The 19,768-nt window shown below is 38.4% G+C and overlaps 1 protein-coding gene and 2 long non-coding RNA genes across 12 annotated transcripts in view; 2 read left to right on the top strand and 1 right to left on the bottom strand.

The window, feature by feature from the left end:
- Positions 1–19,768, top strand: part of LOC147835447 (uncharacterized) — a 479,758-nt gene that overhangs the window by 242,418 nt on the left and 217,572 nt on the right. The window lies entirely within an intron of this gene.
- Positions 1–19,768, bottom strand: part of LOC147842463 (uncharacterized) — a 758,429-nt gene that overhangs the window by 663,427 nt on the left and 75,234 nt on the right. The window lies entirely within an intron of this gene.
- The window catches only part of trpm2 (transient receptor potential cation channel, subfamily M, member 2), a 92,743-nt gene that overhangs the window by 8,896 nt on the left and 64,079 nt on the right, over positions 1–19,768 (top strand). For 9 of the 10 annotated variants that reach the window (XM_087267171.1, XM_087267179.1, XM_087267176.1 and 6 more), the window contains 6 exons: positions 721–794; positions 3,886–4,054; positions 6,882–7,062; positions 12,109–12,275; positions 15,105–15,285; positions 17,359–17,420. In XM_087267171.1, the coding sequence (XP_087123297.1) occupies positions 721–794; positions 3,886–4,054; positions 6,882–7,062; positions 12,109–12,275; positions 15,105–15,285; positions 17,359–17,420 (834 nt within the window). 10 annotated transcript variants of the gene reach the window in all.

Here is a 19,768-nt window from a genome sequence, read left to right as displayed (position 1 = left end):
AAATAAACTCAACCCTTTTAGCTCATGCGCCTTGGCTCAAAGCGCATTTTCCCGTCCGTAAATTAGCAAAAATGCGTTCTGACACGCCCTGAAAGCGTTTGCGCCCTGCGCTTTGCGCTCTGCGCATGGACCATCAAAATACAGCCCTAAGCCTTGAAATGGTTTAAAACAATTAAAAGCTGCTTTTATTCTAGCCTAAATAAAACAAATAGAACTTTCTCCAGAAGAAAAAATATTATAGGAAATACTGTGAAAAATTATTCGCTCTGTTAAACAAAATTTTGGAAATATTTGAAAAAATCCACAAGAATGCAAATAATTTGGACTTTAACTATACATGAAATAGCATTTAATAAAATCCACACACAAACACACAAGCAAACATTTTAGCATACTGTGCGGTATGTTTCCATAGCGCAGCTCCTCATTAAGTAAATGAAGCTTTGGGCTGTATTCCAGCAATTCCTCCGTCTGTGTGTCTGACATCACTGGTGCAGCAGTGCAGTTTTTCAGTGCAGCAGCAAATGCATTGTAGGCCGTCCCGCTCACACACACACACACACACACCCTCCCCCTCCTGTATCTCTGCGCTTCTCATTCACGCTCACTGTGTCTGACCTGAGCATGGATGAGGCAGCGCTGGAGCCGACCCTTGTGCAAACACTCGCGGTGAGCACTGCTAAAGGCGGCCGATATCTGTCTCTGTCTCCCTCTTTCCAGCGCTGCTCACTCGCCTCCTGGATTAAAGAAAACATCAAGAAGAAAGAGTGCTGCTTCTATGTGGAGGATGGCAGGTATGGAGCCTTCAGTGACCTTGTTTATATACAGTTAAAGTCAGAATTATTAGCCCCCCCCCCCTCTATATTTTTCCCCTAATTTCGGTTTAACTGAGAGAAGTTTTTTTTTTAACACATTTCTAAACATAACAGTTTTAATAGCTCATTTATTTTATCTTTGCCATGATGACAGTGCATAATATTTGGCTGTATGATTTTCAAGATACTAGTATTCAGCTTAAAGTGACATTTAAAGGCTTAACTAGCGTAATTAATTAAGTCATTGTATAACGATGGTTTGTTCTGTAGACCTACGAAAAAATAATATTGCCTAAGGGGGCAAATAATTTTGAGGAATCAAGCCTATGAATAAACAATGTGAGCAAAACTTTGCTGTTAAACCTGTGGTACACAATCTACTACTGTACATGCTTTCTGTTGTCTGATTTGATTGTTTGTTTGTTTGTTTGTTTGTTTGTTTTTCTAAAGTAAATATATTTTAGTAAATTTTATACAAATGTCCACTTTTAGCTTGTTGGTCACATGCCTTTATGCTGTAGATTTTTATGTAGCTTATTTATTTATTTTGTAATTTAAACTTAAGGATGAACACTTTTTGAACTGCTGTAATTTAGGTTTTCTTTATTTTAGAAAAAAACAAGAGTATCAAGTACGATCACGGCTTTTGATTAAGGTTTATTTCCAGAACCTTTACTTTCTCTGTTCCTCAGCAGTCGATTGAACATTTCCAGCCTCTAAAAAAATCTCAAATCTTTAGAGGAATATTTCTTTCCAGAGCTTTCCTCTCAAAGTTATCTTCTTAAATCTCTAAAACTACTAAATTCTTTTGAGCATGTTTTTTTTTTCTCTCAGAACATTTGCTTTCGATGATCTGCAGCTGTAAAATTATCTTTACAAAGCTCTGAAAAATCTTAAATATTTTGAGGAAGGTTTATTTCCAGAACCTTTGCTTTCTCTGATCCGCAGCAGTGAAATTGTTTTCATAAAGCTTTAAAACCTGTCAAATCTTTTGAGGAAGGTTTATTTCCAGAACATTAGCTTTCGCTGATCAGCAGTGAAATTATCCTCACAAATCAATAAAACATGTCAAATCTTTTGAGGAAGGTTTATTTCCAGAACATTTGCTTTCTCTGATCCGCAGCAGTGAATTTATCTCTATAAAGCTCTAAAACATGTCAAATCTTTTAAGGAAAGTTTATATCCAGAACCTTTGCTTTTTCTGATCCACAGCAGTGAAATTATTTTCATAAAGCTCTAAAATCTGTGAAATCTTTTGAGGAAATTTTATTTCCAGAACATTTGCTTTTTCTGATCCGCAGCAGTGAATTTATCTCTATAAAGCTCTAAAACATGTCAAATCTTTTAAGGAAAGTTTATTTCCAGAACCTTTGCTTTTTCTGATCCACGGCAGTGAAATTATTTTTATAAAGCTCTAAAATCTTTCAAATCTTTTGAGGAAGGTTAATTTCCGGAACATTTGCTTTCTTTGATCTGCAGAAGTGAAATTATCTCCATAAAGCTCTAAATTATGTCAAATCTTTTGAGCAAGGTTTATTTTCAGAACATTTGCTTCTTCTGATCCGGAGCAGTGAAATGATCAACAAAAAGCTCTAAAACATGCCAAATATTTTGAGAAAGCTTTATTTCCAGAACTTTTGCTTTCTCTGATTCGCGGCAGCAAATTGATCTTTACAAAGCTCTAAAATATGTAAAATCTTTTTAAAAAGCTTTATTTCCAGAAATTTTGCTTTCTCTGATCCACAGCAGTGAAATGATCTTCACAAAGCTCTAAAACATGTCAAATATTTTGATGAAGTTTAATTTCCAGAACCTTTACTTTTTCTGTTACACAGCAGTGAAATTATCTTCACAAAGCTCTAAGACATGTCAAATCTTTTGAGGAAGCTTTATTTCCAGAACACTTGCTTTCTATGATCAATAGAAGTAAAATGGTCTTCACAAAACTCTAAAACATGTAAAATTATTTTAATTATATTATCATTATATTATAATAAAATTATATATTAGAAAAAACTATTTCCAGAATCACTACTTTCTCTGTTTCTTAACTGGAATAATCTTCGCAAGCGTCTAAAACACGTCAGAATTTTTGAGGAATGTTTATTTCCATCTCTCAATTATAATAACTACATAAAACTAAGTGTTTAAATATCTTTTTACTAAGACATTTTGGAGTGATGACTGATATTTATATCATTTTATGTAAATATTATATTGTTTTCTCTTACTTGTTGGCATATAAATATCAGCATCTGCATCAAATTGGATACTTTTGTTAGATTTTTTGACGCTGAAAATTTATATAGCGAAGATTATTCCAGTTAAGAAACAGAGAAAGTAGTAATTCTGGAAATAGTTTTTTCTAATATATAATTTATTATAATATAATGATAATATATTATATTATACATACATGTATATATATATATATATATATATATATATATATATATATATATATATATATATATATATATATATATATATATAATTTTTTATTTTTTATTTTTTTTCCAGATTCTCTCTATATCACACTATTTGAGCCATAAAAGCCTGATGTTTTAAATATACCCAGTTCAATTTTTTTTACTATTATTATTATTTTGCCTTACATTTTTAGTAAAGGGCAATTTTTTTAAATTAAACTTTTTTAACTGTTTTTGTACAACTTTTAAACTCATTTTTTTTTTTAAATCTAAGCTTTTATAAAAATTATATTACTTTATATTTAGCTTTTAAATAAAGAAATAAATAAATCATTAAACCTACATGGCTTTTTTTTCCATGCAATGAAACTGGAAGGAGATTCCAAAAGAATGCATCAAAATATCCTATATCAAAATATCTAATAACATGTGCATCATTCATTTAACAGTCATTCTGTGTATTTAAAACTTCATTAACAATGCGTCAGTCATATGTGGCCGGACAAGCAGTAAACAAAAGGTCACGTGTGTATACTGCTGTTGTCATCTGTGTGTAGTTCAGCAACATTGGGACAATGTGTGTGGTGCGTGTGTTGTTGGGTTGTAACTCATGTGTGTATAACATGGATTACTGTTGACAGGGAGGGGATTTGTAAGTGTGGTTACCCGAAGGTCCAGCACTGCGATGAGGCCATCAAACCAGAGGACTATATGGGGGAACAGTGGGACAAACACAGGCACGTCAGAGAGACACCCACCGATGCCTTTGGAGATATTAGTTTTGGAGGACTTGGACAGAAAACCGGGAAGGTAAAATGATGACCTGATTCATGCTGAAATTCTGTGTATTATAGGCGTTTAATGTTGGTTTAGTTGTACCCTGTATAAAAACAACATAAAAACACTTCAGTAAAAATAACATGGGTACGTTTTCTTAATAGATATATGGTTAATAACTGTAAATTGAGTTTCCCAAATTTCTCTTCATTTGTGTGCCTTTTTGTTGACCTTGCTGGGTTTTTTCATCACTTACAGTAAGTACAGTTAAAGTCAGAACTATTCGCCGCCTTGTGAATTTTTTATTCTGTCAAATATTTCCCAAATGATGTTTAACAGAGCAAGAAGTTTTTCACAATATTTCCTATAATATTTTGTCTTATTTGTTTTATTTCAGCTAGAATAAAAGCAGATTTAAATTTTTTAAGGTCAATATTATTAGCCCCCTTAAAGAGCCCCTTTTATGCATTAAAAAAGGTCATAATTTAGTTTTGCAGGTCTCCAGCAACAGGCTGATCTGCATGCAAGGTCAAGAAACACTTTCATTGCCTTTCATTTCATCCCAGCAACTCCAATATGATTCGTTCAGTGATTCATTTGTTCTCAAACCTCTCCTTAGCGCAATGCTAGTCTGCGATAATTGGTCTGATGACCAAGGCCCTGTTTACACTAATGCTTTTTAGTTTGAAACGCATACGTTTTGCTACGGTTACGCCATCCGTCAACACTACGCCGGAGTTTTCGAGTGCCGAATACGGAGCGTTTTGAAAACGCTGGAGAGGCCGTTTTCATTCTGAAAAGCTGCTGCTCTGTCTCAGTGTGGATGGGGGAAAACGGAGACATCTGAAAACGGAGGCGGGGCTGCTGAGATTCGCTACCTGATTGGGGCTTTTGTGTTTTTGCGTATTCGTCAAGCCCCTATCACATGACTATAACACATGGCTTTAACGCTACCGGAAGACAGCAGACCAGCCTTCACTGTAAACAACAACATGGACACAGAAATGGGAGCGTTGTTTGCACTATTGTCTGTTTTAGGCGCCATTGTGCAGTTATTCATTTGTTATGTTTAGCAACAACTCGACCTCGTCGTCTGTCCACAAAAATACCTCTCTTGCTTTCTTTGCCATCGTGTTCATTGTTCAACCAGCGTTTGTTGACTAACAATAACCAAATGCCGAGCGAGACACATGCTTCCTGTTTATACTAGAACGCTTATGCCCAGAGTGCGCGAATGGCCATGTGATATACGTTTTTGGTGGCGTAGTGTGGACGCAGAAATGTTCAGAAATGCCAGGTGAAACGCTAGTGTGGACGTGGATCGTTTTTGATTTAAAACACTGTTTTAAAACTAAAACGCACTCATGTAAGCAGGGCCAAAGTCTGTTGTGATTGGTCGACTGTGTTCAGAATGAGACAGAGAGAAATGCCCATCACGGCTTATCAACATTGTTGAAGTAGTCAGAGTGCAGAGTGTATGTGAGAGCCCAATGCAGGAGTGCATTAAAGCAATGCAGTTAACCACCAGCAAATACTTTATTCTTAACCACGACACACATTCTGTATTAATCCACTCAGTGGCAAAAGCTGAACTATTTTGAAACTTGACGGCCGCACGTGTGGATGAACAGCTGAAGGTGGCCATATCAACGGCAAACAGAAGAGAATCGCGAGCTTACAAACGCATTTAAATCCGTAAACAAAGTGGCACACGTCACGTTTTCCACATGGTTTTAGACATAATTTGAGAATATAGAGTTAACTAGATGCAGTATAAGCGAAGTGGAGCGATTACAAGTAACAAACAATTAAACACAGAATTTGCAAGCTGGAGAAAACAAGGAGGCAGCCATTTTGATCGCGCTTAAGTTACTTACACTTGTGAATTGGAGGAAGGAACTGATCCATGAACTGTGTACTGTAAAGTTTCTGTCGAGCTCTGACAAAGTCCCTGTAATAAAGTGCACGGCCCCTTTGGCCGCCAGGAAGAAGGAGGCGGAGAACCGACGCAGTTTTAAAATGATTTATTAATAACAGTGACGGCAGCTCCTCACGGAGACTGCCGTCTAAACCAAAACAAACGGACGGCAGCTCCTTATGGAGACTGCCATCAAACTGAAAGCAAAAGTAAAATATGTCCGGGCCCGGTCCTCTCTCGGCTTCCTCTGCCATCGTTCCTCCTTTTATTGTCCAGAGCTCCTTCCGTGGGATCCGAGGCAGGTGCGCACGGCAGGTGTATCCACTTACGCGGTGGCCTCACTCCGTTCCCACGGCTCTAGGCCACGCCCCCTCGCCACAGTCCCATACATCAATAGTCTTTTCAGATCCTACCTTTAACAAAGGCCAATGAATCCTTCGTTGTAAGCATGTAGATTGCTAAAGCACTTGTCAGAAAAATGATGGGAACACAGCTCAAGGCTGGGGCTATAATGCTGAGGTATTTTTGCAGAAATAAACAACCAATGACTCTTCACAGCCTCAAATCTCACACTTCAGAGCACAACGTCTTCATGACATAATTCAACCGGGAACTGCTACAGTGTTTGTCTTCCTCTATTTCTTTCTAGTGTTTGTGGCCGGGGGGTTCAAATTTCCTGGGTCTGCGCTTGCAACAAATGGGCAGGGCTTGAGTTCCGCATGTCATGTCGGCACTGCTAAAGACGAACAACTATGAGCCGACTCTTGTATAGATAAATAAATAGTTTTAAACACGGTGAACTTTCCAGATTTAGGCCTCAGCTGGATATTTCACTACACTTAGAGCTGTGATACACACTGCATGGAAGGTCATTTTCAAAAACCCATACTAGGTGTTTAAGCAATATCTGCTGTATTAATGTGAACTTTAATTCTGTTGTAGTATGTCCGGGTGTCTTCTGACACGTCTTGTGAGAATCTGTACCAGTTGATGACAGAACAGTGGAAACTGCGTTCACCAAACCTGCTGATTTCCGTGACCGGCGGAGCCAAAAACTTCTACATCAAGACGCACCTGAAGGACAAGTTCCGCCGCGGCCTCATAAAAGTCGCCCAGACCACAGGTACAGTGATCTACAGTGATCTATTTTTTCCCCAATGTCTGTTTAACAGAAAGAAGATTTTTTAATAACTAGATTTAATAACTCATTTCTAATAATTGCACTCAAAATCTATTATTCTTCAAGATACTAGTATTCAGTTTAAAGTGACATTTAAAGGCTTAACTAGGTTAATTAGGCTAAAGTTAGGGTAATTAGGCAAGTCATTGTATAACTGTTACAGTCATCAGCGATCTAGCTATTGCGTATCGCTGGAGAACTACAAATCGGCCACAGTTACGAACTACAAATCCTGTCATGCACCTCACACAGACCTGTTCCTGTGTGACATTAATTACACACACACACACACACAGCTGGAGGATCATTATGAACTGATTACATGGACGATAATTACACCACACTTACACACACACAGTGCTGAGTCTTGTTATATTGTTTGTGAACATTACGTCACCTAGCTGTTTTCTGACCCTTTGCCTTGTTCTCTCAATTTGATTCCTTGCTGCCTGTATCGACCATTCGCCTGTTTGTGATCACAATTTTGGATTACCTGTATGTACCCGTTTGCTCCTGTGATTGACCTTTGCCTGCCAGACCATTCTTGTAATAAACTGCATGAGGATCCCGACTGTTTTGTCAGTGTCTATCACATGACAATAACAGCTGTTTGTTCTGTAGACAATCAAAGGGGGCTAATAATATTGACCTTAATATAGTTTTTAAACAATTAAAAACTGCTTTTTTTCTAGCATAAATAACACAAATAAGACTTTCTCTAGAAGAAAAAATATTATAGGAAATACTGTGAACAATTCCTAAAATAAATAACAGACATAAATAGGTAAACATGCCCAGGGATGGCAAGTGTTCTGAGAGACCGTCTGAGATTTAGGTCTTTTATGGTTTCCCTCGACATTATTACTAAGTGTGCCTCCATTTATTTCCTCTTAATTTAATTAAATTACATTTTTTTATTTAATAAAAAAATCTATTTAATTTAATTTTAAATTAAATTTAATTGTATTTTTATATTTCATTTTATTAAATTTGTATATTTAATTTAATTTTCTGTTTAATTTAATTGTATTTTTATATTTCATTTTATTAAAATTTTATATTTAATTTAATTTTCGGTTTAATTTAATTTAATTTTGTTAATGTATTTATTTATCTTTTTCTTTCTTTCCTTTTACACATTTATCCATTTTTCTTTAAATTTCATGCTTTAAATTTCTCTCAATCAATTTGTTTGCTTACTTCTATACACCTATATGCATTGTCACAGAGAGATAGACACAAACACACACACACACACACACACACACACACACACACACACACACACACACACACACACACACACACACACACACACACACATACCATAGCAAACAAAATATTCCAAAGGGTAATTGTTGGCAGTCAGTTTATGGTATTATAAACTGGTTAATATAAATGATGTTATATTTCCCATCAGCTTAATAAATTAAAACAAATTAGTAAGGTTATGCAAGTCTTTATAGCAACATAAAAAAGTTTACAGGACAGACTGTAAACTTTACACCTCTGTCTTTAAATAAATTGAATTCTAACATCACTAACATCGCTGGGTGTTAATATAAATCAAAATGACTAGACAGACTAATACAGTACAATTATTTAAACAAAAGCCAATTTTTCTATTGAACTAATGAACTGTGACTGTCCTGAGGTAATATCTACATATTGTAGATACTATGTGACAAACACATTGTTTGCAAACTATTTTTAAAGCTCAGCAATTGCAGTCAGTATCAGAGGAATAAAGGATAAATCAGGGCCTTGAGTTGTTTGTTTTTCGAAACAGAATTTTTTAATGTCATTTAATGGTAGTCGTTTCATGGTAGTCTTTAATGTACTTGAATTGCAGACATATGGATTAAAGGCCTGGAAAGTACTTAAAAACAAACCAAGGTCCTTGAAAGTGCTTGAATTAAAGTTTATGGTTTTATTTCAATAATTGTACTCAATTTTTAAAAAAAGAAAATAAAAATAGAATTTCTTAAATACTTAAAAAATCCTGAAATAATTCTTGTACAATAACGTTCATTCATTCATTTTCATATTCAAATATCATACACCCAGCGCAATGTGGCGCAAGGTGCGATGCAATAATTGTTTGCTAGTTTCAGCTTGGCGCAAGAGTCGTTTTGACATTTTGCAGCACGCTGTTTAAATAGCAAATGCATTTGCGCTCATATGCGTTCTGGTCTAAAAAGAAAGGCGTTCTAAGGCGCATAGCTGGCGCGTTGCTATTTTGAGAAACTATAATAGATTTTCCAATAGACCAGAACAAAACCGGTCTAAAGTCCTGCGCAGAGTTGCGCCTCGCTTTCACACTGCTTAATACACACAAGATATAGAGCAATACACAAAAATCTTTACATATGAAAAATAATTAAAATATTAAGGATATATATAGGATATAATAAGAATATATATATATATATATATATATATATATATATATATATATATATATATATATATATAAAGGATTAAAATATTACAAAACATTATTTTCTAGTCTACGTAAATATTAAAAACCACCACTTTCATGCCTTCTTTATCTCGGGAGGCTTTTTCAGTTAATTTAATTTGCTTTTGTATAATGTTATTATTATTAGCAGTATTATCTATCATATGCATATTTATATTTGTTTTATTAAAAACAAGCTTAGATTTGTCCACCTGTCAGGTTTCAGACCATATGGGGCACAGCATGTGTATTTGGATATAATTCAGGTTTTTGAGCACACTTCGTCATTATTGTTCATTTATTCGTTTGCTGGAAATTAAAACTGAATTTAGAAATAGTTTTGAAACAAATATTTGCGCTTAATAAACTAAATTAATTATGTATAGGCTAATGGATGTCTGTGTGTACAAGGTTTCCCTATCCACGAGAGCGAAAGTGAAAGTAGATATTTTACCTCTCATTCTCGCACTGTAGATGCCCTGTTTAACTGTTTTCTAGCTAGTGAAACGTTCAGTTTTTCCACTTACACTTACTTTACGTCATGTAAATAGCAAATGCGCCATGGCTCATTTAACTCGCGACTTAAAGGGAATGTGAGATGAGACTCTGATTGGTTTTTTATTCTCAAAACACAGCTATAACTCTTTAAGAAAATAAACTCAACCCTTTTAGACCATGCGCCACGGCGCAAAGCGGATTTTTCAGACCTTAAAATAGCAAAAGTAGATTCTGACACGTCCTGAAAGTGCTTGCGCCATGCGCTCTACACTTTGCGCATGTACCATCAAAATAGAGCCCTTAGTCTATTTCAGAGGTTGCCACAGCAGAATGAACCGCTAATTTCTCCAGCATATGTTTTATACAGTGGATGCCCTTCCAGCTGCAACCCAGTACTGGGAAAGACCCATACAAACTCATTTACACACACACTCATTCGCTACAGCCAATTTAGTTCATCCAATTCACCTATAGTGCATATGTTTGGACTGTGGGTGCACCTGGAGGAAACCCATGCCAACACGGGGAGAACATTCAAACTCCACACAGAAATGCCTCCTGATTTCATCCTGATGATCCCTCGGTTCCAGCTCGCATCTCAGCCTGCCTGTTGGATATTTCACACTGGATGAAAGATCATCATCTTCAGCTGAACCTCGCAAAAACGGAAATGCTTGTAGTTTCTGCCAACTCGACTCTACACCATAACTTTTCAATCCAGATAGATGGGGCAACCATTACTGCATCCAAAATGGTGAAAAGCCTTGGAGTAACGATTGATGACCAACTAAACTTTTCTGACCACATCTCTAGAACTGGTCGATCGTGCAGATTCGCACTCTATAACATCAGAAAGATCCGACCCTTCTTATCTGAACATGCAGCTCAACTCCTTGTTCAAGCTCTTGTTCTCTCCAAACTGGATTACTGCAACTCTCTACTAGCCGGGCTCCCAGCTAACTCTATCAAGCCTCTTCAGCTGCTTCAGAATGCAGCAGCACGAGTGGTCTTTAATGAACTTAAAAGAGCACATGTCACTCCGCTGCTCATCCGTTTGCACTGGCTGCCAGTTGCTGCTCGCATCAAATTCAAAGCTCTGATGTTTTCCTACAAAGTGACTTCTGGCCTTGCTCCTTCTTATCTGCTCTCGCTTCTGCAGATCTATGTGCCCTCCAGAAACTTGCGTTCTGTGAATGAACGTCGCCTCGTGGTTCCATCCCAAAGAGGGAAGAAATCACTTTCGCGAACGCTCACGCTCAATCTGCCCAGTTGGTGGAATGAACTCCCTGACTGCATCAGAACAGCAGAGTCACTCGCTACTTTCAAGAAACGACTAAAAACCCAACTATTTAGTCTCCACTACACTTCCTAATCTGCAATTGCCTCTCTGAATATCACACTAACTGTACCAAAAAAAAAAAAAAAAACTAATACTACTAATACTTCCCTTCTTAGACTTTACAGACATGAAACTTGCCTACAGCACTTATTCATTGTTGCTCTTGGTTGTGTAAATTGCTTCCTTGTCCTCATTTGTAAGTCGCTTTGGATAAAAGCGTCTGCTAAATGACTAAATGTAAAATGTAAATGTAAATGCCAACTGGCTCAGCCGGGACTCGAACCAGCGACCTTCTGGCTATGAGGCCACAGTGCTAACCACTGAGCCAGTGTGCCACCACTGTGCAATAACACTGACAAATAATGCACATTTTACCAATATTTCAGAAACTGCATTTGAATATCACCAGTATTGAAGTTACAGTTCTTTTAACATGACTTTAAAACAATCAATCTTTATGTAAACATTAAGTGTTTGTGAAATGTAAAGTACAGTTAGGACTTTTATGGTGCGACACATGCTAGGGTATGAATTACAAAAGTGCTTGATTTAAAATAAATGGTGCTTGAAAATCCTTGAATCTGCTGTGTGTGAAAGTGTCTTTCCCTGCCTTTTTTCAATATCAAAGAAACAGCATTTTTGAAGATGCATTAAGCTGCTACTTTGAAACTACTTTGCTTCACGTGTGCAGGTGCGTGGATCCTGACGGGAGGAACTCATGCGGGTGTGATGAAGCATGTGGGCATGGCTGTGAGGGATTATACACTCAGCAGTGGGTCAATGGAGGGACAGATCGTCGTCATCGGTGTTGCGCCCTGGGGAGTCATTCACAACCGCAGCACACTCATCCATCCTGAGGTCAGACGCTCACCTCAAACTGCTGTACATACACTATGAACAACCCCAGAGTCATGTTTATACTTCAAATTAGAGAGAAATTGTGGTATTATGACTGTGGTTTAACACAGTTTTTAGGCTTTTCTGATGACGGGTAATGGTCACATGTACACAAATGTAATATTTAAGGAGTATTTAGTGTATAGTTTTCGTCTCACTTTTTACTCACTTTTAGTTACTTTACTTAAAAAAAAGGGAGTAAACCTGTTTCCCTTAAAGAGCCCATATTATACATGAAATAGGGTCATATCTTGGTTGTAAGGGTCTCCAACAACAGTCTAATATGCATGCAAGGTCAAAAAACACTTTCATGGTCTTATAATCTGCATTTATTTTTACCTGATTATCCTAGCGACTCCTGTATGAATCGTCCAGTGATTCATTTGTTCCCAAACCCCTCCTTAGTGCGAAGCTAATCTGCGCTGATTGGACCGATGACAGTCTGTCGCGATTGGTCGACTGCCTTCAGTCAGAGAGTGAAATGCCCAACAGCTAATCAGCAATATAAAAGTAATCACAGTTCATACACGCTCGATAGTGTAGGCGTGGATTTTAGCTGTGTTACGTCCCGACCAGTCTAGGGTTGGTGGGAACAATAACAAGTGTAAAAAAAAAACAAAGAGATAAACTCAAATACTCAATTTAGGGTTTTCCCCTTCTCCTGTCCCAACTCACAATAATCACAACGCTGATCAAGTAGTAACAATATTTATTATTTCCTTAGACAACAAAGATAGAAGCATCTCTTCGGAAGGGAATCCAGGCCAAAATAATAAACAAAAAGACAGCTAACTTGCGGGGAAATAATTCTAACTTACCTGCTCAAATAAAAGTACCCCAAATAAAATTACAGCAAACTTCCCTTTCTCCCTTGCTACCACAAACCAGGAGAAAACGTTTTAAAGTAAATGGCGATTCCCAACCTACCGCTTCTGTTTCTAACCAAAAATAATATACATAAATATTTAATCAGAAAAGCCAATAGATTCAGATTTAACAGAGAGCCGTTTTAGAAAATAATTAAATTGGCAGTAACAGAAATCGATCAATTCACACCAAGTCAACCAACAATTTGGGGCAGAAGATAGGAGACGCTCGGAACAACAGCGGCGGCGGCGACGACGGAGATTTGCGACCTGCACCGAGCAGAAAGATCTCCCCATTGTTCCTCTCCTCCAGCTTATATACGCTCCCACACGCAACACGGCTGGACCGCAATCAAGCGCAGCTCTAGAGGGAGGGGGAGAGAGAGAGAAAGCTGCGCATGCTCCACAGCGCACAACACAACATCAGCTCTAAATGCATAAACAAAACACAAATCTGTATATATATATAATATTTATATATATAAAATAAACAAACAAATAATTAATACGTTCTATAACGTAACAGCTGCCACACACACACAAAAACACACACACACACCTCCGGACGACAACGCTCTCTCTTTCTCATTCGCATAAGTTAGATCTGGTTTACAGTGTAGTGTCAGACTGTAGTAAATTCATAATGTATTTGGAACAGAACTGAAGCTGGTATGATCTTGATATCATACTTTGCTTTAAAGAGCCCATATTATGGGTTTTTGAAAATTCCCCTCCATGTAGTGTGTAACACAGCTCTAAGTGAAGTGAAGTATCCAGCTAAGGCTTAAATCTGTAAGTGTACAGTGTTTAAAACTGTTGATTCATCTATAAAAGAGTCGACTCATAGTGCTTCAAACGAGTCGTCTTGATAACGAGTCATTAGGTGTTTCGCCATGACGTACGAACGAAACCAAGTTAGCCCGCTCCCGTCCCAAATTAAACCCGTTCCCGACCGCTCCCGCGATTTATTCAGAAATTTATTCCCGCGCCGCAGAAATCTGGCGGATGCAGAATGCAGACCTCTACCACGGAGCTCCATAAGCAAAGCAGCACGTGTCGCGTTTTTAACGTGACTTTGCACGCGATAAGAGAATATAGCCAGTTAACCTGATACAGTACACGCGGTTACAAGTAACAAATCACACCTAAATACATTTGCAAGCTCGAGTAAACGAGGCAACAACTTTAATCGCACGTACTTACACTTGAGAAATGGAGGAAGAAACCCATCCTGACGTCCATTAGTAAGTTACTCTTTACTGATCCTTCCTTTAACAAACGCAGATGATGTATTCTTTGTAGCATGTAGCTTCCAGAAGTTTCCAGTAGTTTCCAACTGCTTGGTTATAATGCTGATGTTTCATCTTTGGGTAGAGACTCGATATAATATCCATCTGCAGTGTGACAATCGACCGGCATGTTTCAGTGTGTGTGTGTTTGTGGGTGTGTGTGTGTGTTTGGGTTTCTGCGTCAGAGGGCGGGGCCGCAGGTTTCAAATCTCCCGGGTTTGCGCGTGCACGTGAATAACTTGGTTTCGTTCGTACCTCATGGCGAAACACCTAATGACTCGGTATCAAGGCGACTCGTTTGAAGCACTATGAGTCGACTCTTTTATAGATGAATCAACCGTTTTAAACACTGTACACTTACAGATTTAAGCCTTAGCTGGATACTTCACTTCACTTAGAGCTGTGTTACACACTACATGGAGGGGCATTTTCAAAAACCCATAATATGGGCTCTTTAAAGCAAAGTATGATATCAAGATCATACCAGCTTCAGTTCTGTTCCAAATACATTATGAATTTACTACAGTCTGACACTACACTGTAAACCAGATCTAACTTTTCTATGTTGATTATTGTGGTCTGCAATTGCTGTAAAGGCTATCAATGATCTGATCTCCTTGCTTTGTCTGTTTCAGGGCCGTTTTCCGGCGTATTACTCTCTGGATGAGCAGGGTCAGGGCCGTCTCTCCTGCCTCGACATCAATCACACTCACTTCCTGCTGGTGGATGATGGCACTCAAGGACATTATGGGGTTGAGATTGAGCTGCGGGCCCGTCTGGAGAAACTTATCTCTAAACTATCACTCGGAAATAGAGGTGCGGTTGTGCTGGTGCTCTATTAGATTATACAGTACATTCTCCATCGTATTCATTCCACCGAGTCACAAAGAATTTGATGCGTAAAACTATAAACTTTTTACAAGTATGTACATAAATGCCCAAATATAATAGCTAGAATTATATAAGTGTTCATTCATGCCCTTGTGTGATCCTGGACCACAAAACCAGTCATGGGTGTCAGTTTTTGGAAATTAAGATTTTTGCGTGATCTAAAATCTGAATAAATAAGCCTTACATTAATGTTTATTTAAAAGTCTGAAATCTGATCATTTAAAAAAGTCAAAATACTGACAAAATCACCTTTGCGATATTGTATACAGTCACTGGCCACTTTAATAGGTACATCTTACTAGTACCGGGTTGGATCCACTTTTGCCTTCAGAACTGCCTAAATCCTCCGTGGCATAGATTCAACAAGATGCTAGAAATATTCCCCAGAGATTTTGCTCCATATTGACATGATAGCATCACACAGTTGCTGCAGATTTGTCGGCTGCACATCCATGATGCGAAACTCCCATTTCACCACATCCCAAAGGTGCTCTTTTGGGATTTGCCACAGCCATATTACCCTGCAGCTCAAGACCGGTTACTTACTGAAGCTAAGCAGGGCTGAGCCTGGTCAGTACCTGGATGGGAGACCACATGGGAAAAACTAGGTTGCTGTTGGAAATGGTGTTAGAGAGGCCAGCAGGGGGCGCTCAACCTGTGGTCTGTGTGAGTCCTAATGCCCCAGTAAAATGAAGGAGACACTATACTGTCAGTGGGCGCCATCTTTTGGATGAAACGTTAAACCGAGGTCCTGACTCTCTGTGGTCATTAAAAATCCCATGGCACTTCTCGTAATAGAGTAGGGGTATATCCATCCACTGAATTGGCTCTATCACTGTCTCTCCAATCCACCAATAGCTGGTGTGTGGTGAGCGCACTGGCGCCGTTGTCCTGTGGCAGCCGTCACATCATCCAAGTGGATGCTGCACACTAGTGGTGTTTTGGAGAGATCCCCCTCATGTTTGTAAAGCGCTTTGGGTGTATGGCCATACACAATAAATGCGCTATATAAATACACATTACATTACATTACATTGGATTGAGCTCTGGTGACTGAGGAGGCCATTTGAGTACAGTAAACTCATTGTCATGTTCAAGAAATCAGTCTGAGATGATTCACGCTTTATGACATGGTTCGTTATCCTGCTGGAAGTAGCCATCAGAAGATGGGAACACTGTGTTCATAAAGAGATGGACATGGTCAGCAACAATACTCAGGTAGGCTGTGGTGTTGACACGATGCTCAATTGGTACTAAAGTGTGTCAAGAAAATCTCCCCCACACCATTACACCACCACCACAAGCCTGAACCGCTGATACAAGGCAGAATGGATCCATGCTTTCATGTTGTTAAAGCCAAATTCTGACCCGACCATTCGAATGTGGCAGCAGAAATTGAGACTCATCAGAGCAGGCAACATTTCTCCAATCTTCTGTAGTCCAGTTTTGGTGAGCCTGTTACTGTTGCCTTTCTATCATCTGGAACCAGTCTGGCCATTCTCCTCTGACTCTGGCATCAACAAGGCATTTGCGCCCACAGAACTGCCGCTCACTGGATATTTTCTCTTGTTCAGACCATTCTCTGTAAACCCTAGATATGGTTGTGCGTGACAATCCCAGTAGATCAGCAGTTTCTGAAATACTCAGACCAGCCCATCTTGCATCAACAACTATGCCACATTCAAAGTCACTTAAATCCCCTTTCTTCCCCATTCTGATGCTCGGTTTGAACTGCAGCAGATCGTCTTGACCATGTCTACATGCCTAAATGTGTTGAGCTGCTGCCATGTGATTGGCTGATTCGAAATTTGCGTTAGCAAGCAGTTGGACGTGTACCTAATAAAGTGGCCAGTGAGTGTGTATCAGTCAAAGGATCATTTTTAGCAATGCAGATCTCAAAACTGTTGGTAAAAGCCACATGTTTGATTGCATGGCTCTTTAACACTGTTTGCTGATCACTTAATTACTTGTGGTTTATGTTTGTCTGTTTTCCATCAGAGAGTGGAGTGACGATACCAGTGGTCTGTGTGGTTCTGGACGGCGGTCCGGGAACTCTAAATGTGAGTTTTTCAAGTCATCAGCTTTTTTTAAAACAGTATTTCTAGATTGTTTAATCTCTAGATTGTTTCATTTATTTCTAGAATAACAGCGTTAAAATATTTATTGCAGACATTTAAAGTGAGGGAATTTAATATTTTTTTGTCCAGATCATGAAGTATCATGGGCCCAAGTCATTTTAAATTAGACAAAAAAATCCATCTTTTTAAAAAAAGTTTTATTCATAAGTATAGACTTAATTTAAGATTTACATTTTTAAATCATGAAGCTTATTTTTGGAAAAGCAAAACATAGAGTCTTGCTTTAACAAAAAAAAATGTTAAAGAGAGTTTTTTTCTTAAAACAAGCAAAATAGTCATGTGTCAAAAGGAAAAGCATGGTTATTTTGCTTGTTTTAAGGAAAAACTTGCTTAATTTTGGCATAGTAATTCCTAATGCAAGACTTTGTTTTGCTCAACTTTTGCTTTGTTTTGTTCAACAAGTTTTGCTTGTCCAGAAGCAATGCAAGAGCTATATTTTATTGATCTAGGCACAAAGTCTAAAGTGCATGGCGCAAAAGCATTATGGGTGTGTCTGAATCCACTTTTGCTATTTAAAGGACGGACAAATATGGTCTGTGGCCCGGCGCATGGTTTAACAGCGTTGTGCTTATTCTCTTAATGAGTTCTGGGTGTGTTTTGAGCATAATGTGCATTAAACCAATCAGAGTCTCCTCTCACATTCCCTTTAAGAGTCAGTCGCGTGGTGCATTTGCTATTTACATGGCGGACTTTGCAAGTAGAAAAATTGAACACTTCACTAATGAGAAAACAGTTAAACTGTAACGTGGAGACTGACACGGTGGGATCCATTATGCAGTATTTATTAGTCACACTCTTAATCACACACACAATATGCACTACCGTGCAAACACACAACAATAACAGTCTATGATGAATAAAGACTGGGAGTGAATAGACACAGAGGGTGTTACCAGGCATAGATCGAGGGCAGGCTGCAAGTATCAGAGTCCGTGAATCAGGCTTGGGTCATGGGCAGGCAGTGAATGTCAGAGTCCGTATAACAGGCGTGGTTCGTGGGCAGGCAGCGAGTATCAGAGTCCGTATAATAAAGCGTGGGTCGTGGGCAGGCAGAAGGCGAAGCAGAGTCAAGCGCAGGCTGGAGTAATACACAAGGAGTCAGGCAGGAATAACGCTCAGAAATGCTGGCCGGGGCTAAACAAGACTTCGCACTGAATGAGCGTTTGGTGCTGGCTTATAAAGGGTACGTGGGTCATTAACGGGATGCAGATCAGGTGTGCTGGATCAGTGTAAGTGGATGATGTAATGCTTAGAAGTCCGGAGATGGTGGCCTCTGCTGGCCAGCGAGGGGAATGACTGGGACCGAGTCGGTGACATAAACAGAGCATCTGCAGCACAAGGATAAATATTGAGCCTCCTCCATTCAGCCTCTTTACTTTCTCTTTACTTTTACTCTTTACTCCTTTACTTTGGTGTAATAGGGTAACAGTGTAAACTCACTCCACTGAACACATCCATTAGCCCACATATTTATTGTCCTTTGTTAAGCGCAAAGATTTGTTTCAAAACTATTGCTAAATTCAGTTCTAATTTCCAGCAAATGAATAAATGAACAATAATAATTAAGTGTGCTCAAACAACTGAGTTATATCCAAACACACGTCCTGCTCTCATGCTCTATATGGTGATGCAGACGTCTCCAAAACCCCACAGGAGGACAAATCTAAATTTTTTATATTTAAACAAATATACATCTGCATATAATAAATAATCCTGCTGAATATAATAACATTATACTAATGCAGATTGTCACGAATGAACTGAAAAAAAAAAAAACCCAGACATAAAGGCATGAGGCAGTGGTTTTAATACTGATGTAGAAGATAATAATGTTTGTATCATTTTAATGCTTTAATCGTTTTCATTTGTAAAGATATTTGTGTCTTGCTGTCCTGTGTAAATTAAAGAGCCCATATTATACATGAAATAGGGTCATATCTTGGTTGTAAGGGTCTCCAACAACAGTTTAATATGCATGCAAGGTCAAAAAACACTTTCATGGTCTTATAATCTGCATTTATTTTTACCTGATTATCCCAGCGACTCCTGTATGAATCGTCCAGTGATTCATTTGTTCCCAAACCTCTCTTTAGCGCGAAGCTAATCTGTTCTGATTGGACCGATGACAGTCTGTTGCGATTGGTTGACACTCACTGCTTGCTTTCAGCCAGAGACAGAGTGAATAGCCAGCAGCTAATCAACAAAATAGAAGTAGTCAGAGTGCATACACGCTTTAGTGTAAGGCGTGGAGTTTAGCTGCCAGTGGATGA

Source organism: Danio rerio, chromosome 9 (genome assembly GCF_052040795.2).
Source record: "Danio rerio strain M-AB ecotype USA chromosome 9, GRCz13ab, whole genome shotgun sequence".
NCBI classification, from domain to species: Eukaryota; Metazoa; Chordata; class Actinopteri; order Cypriniformes; family Danionidae; genus Danio; species Danio rerio.
Note: the sequence above shows the minus strand (reverse complement) of the source record. Positions and strands in the feature narration are given on the sequence as shown.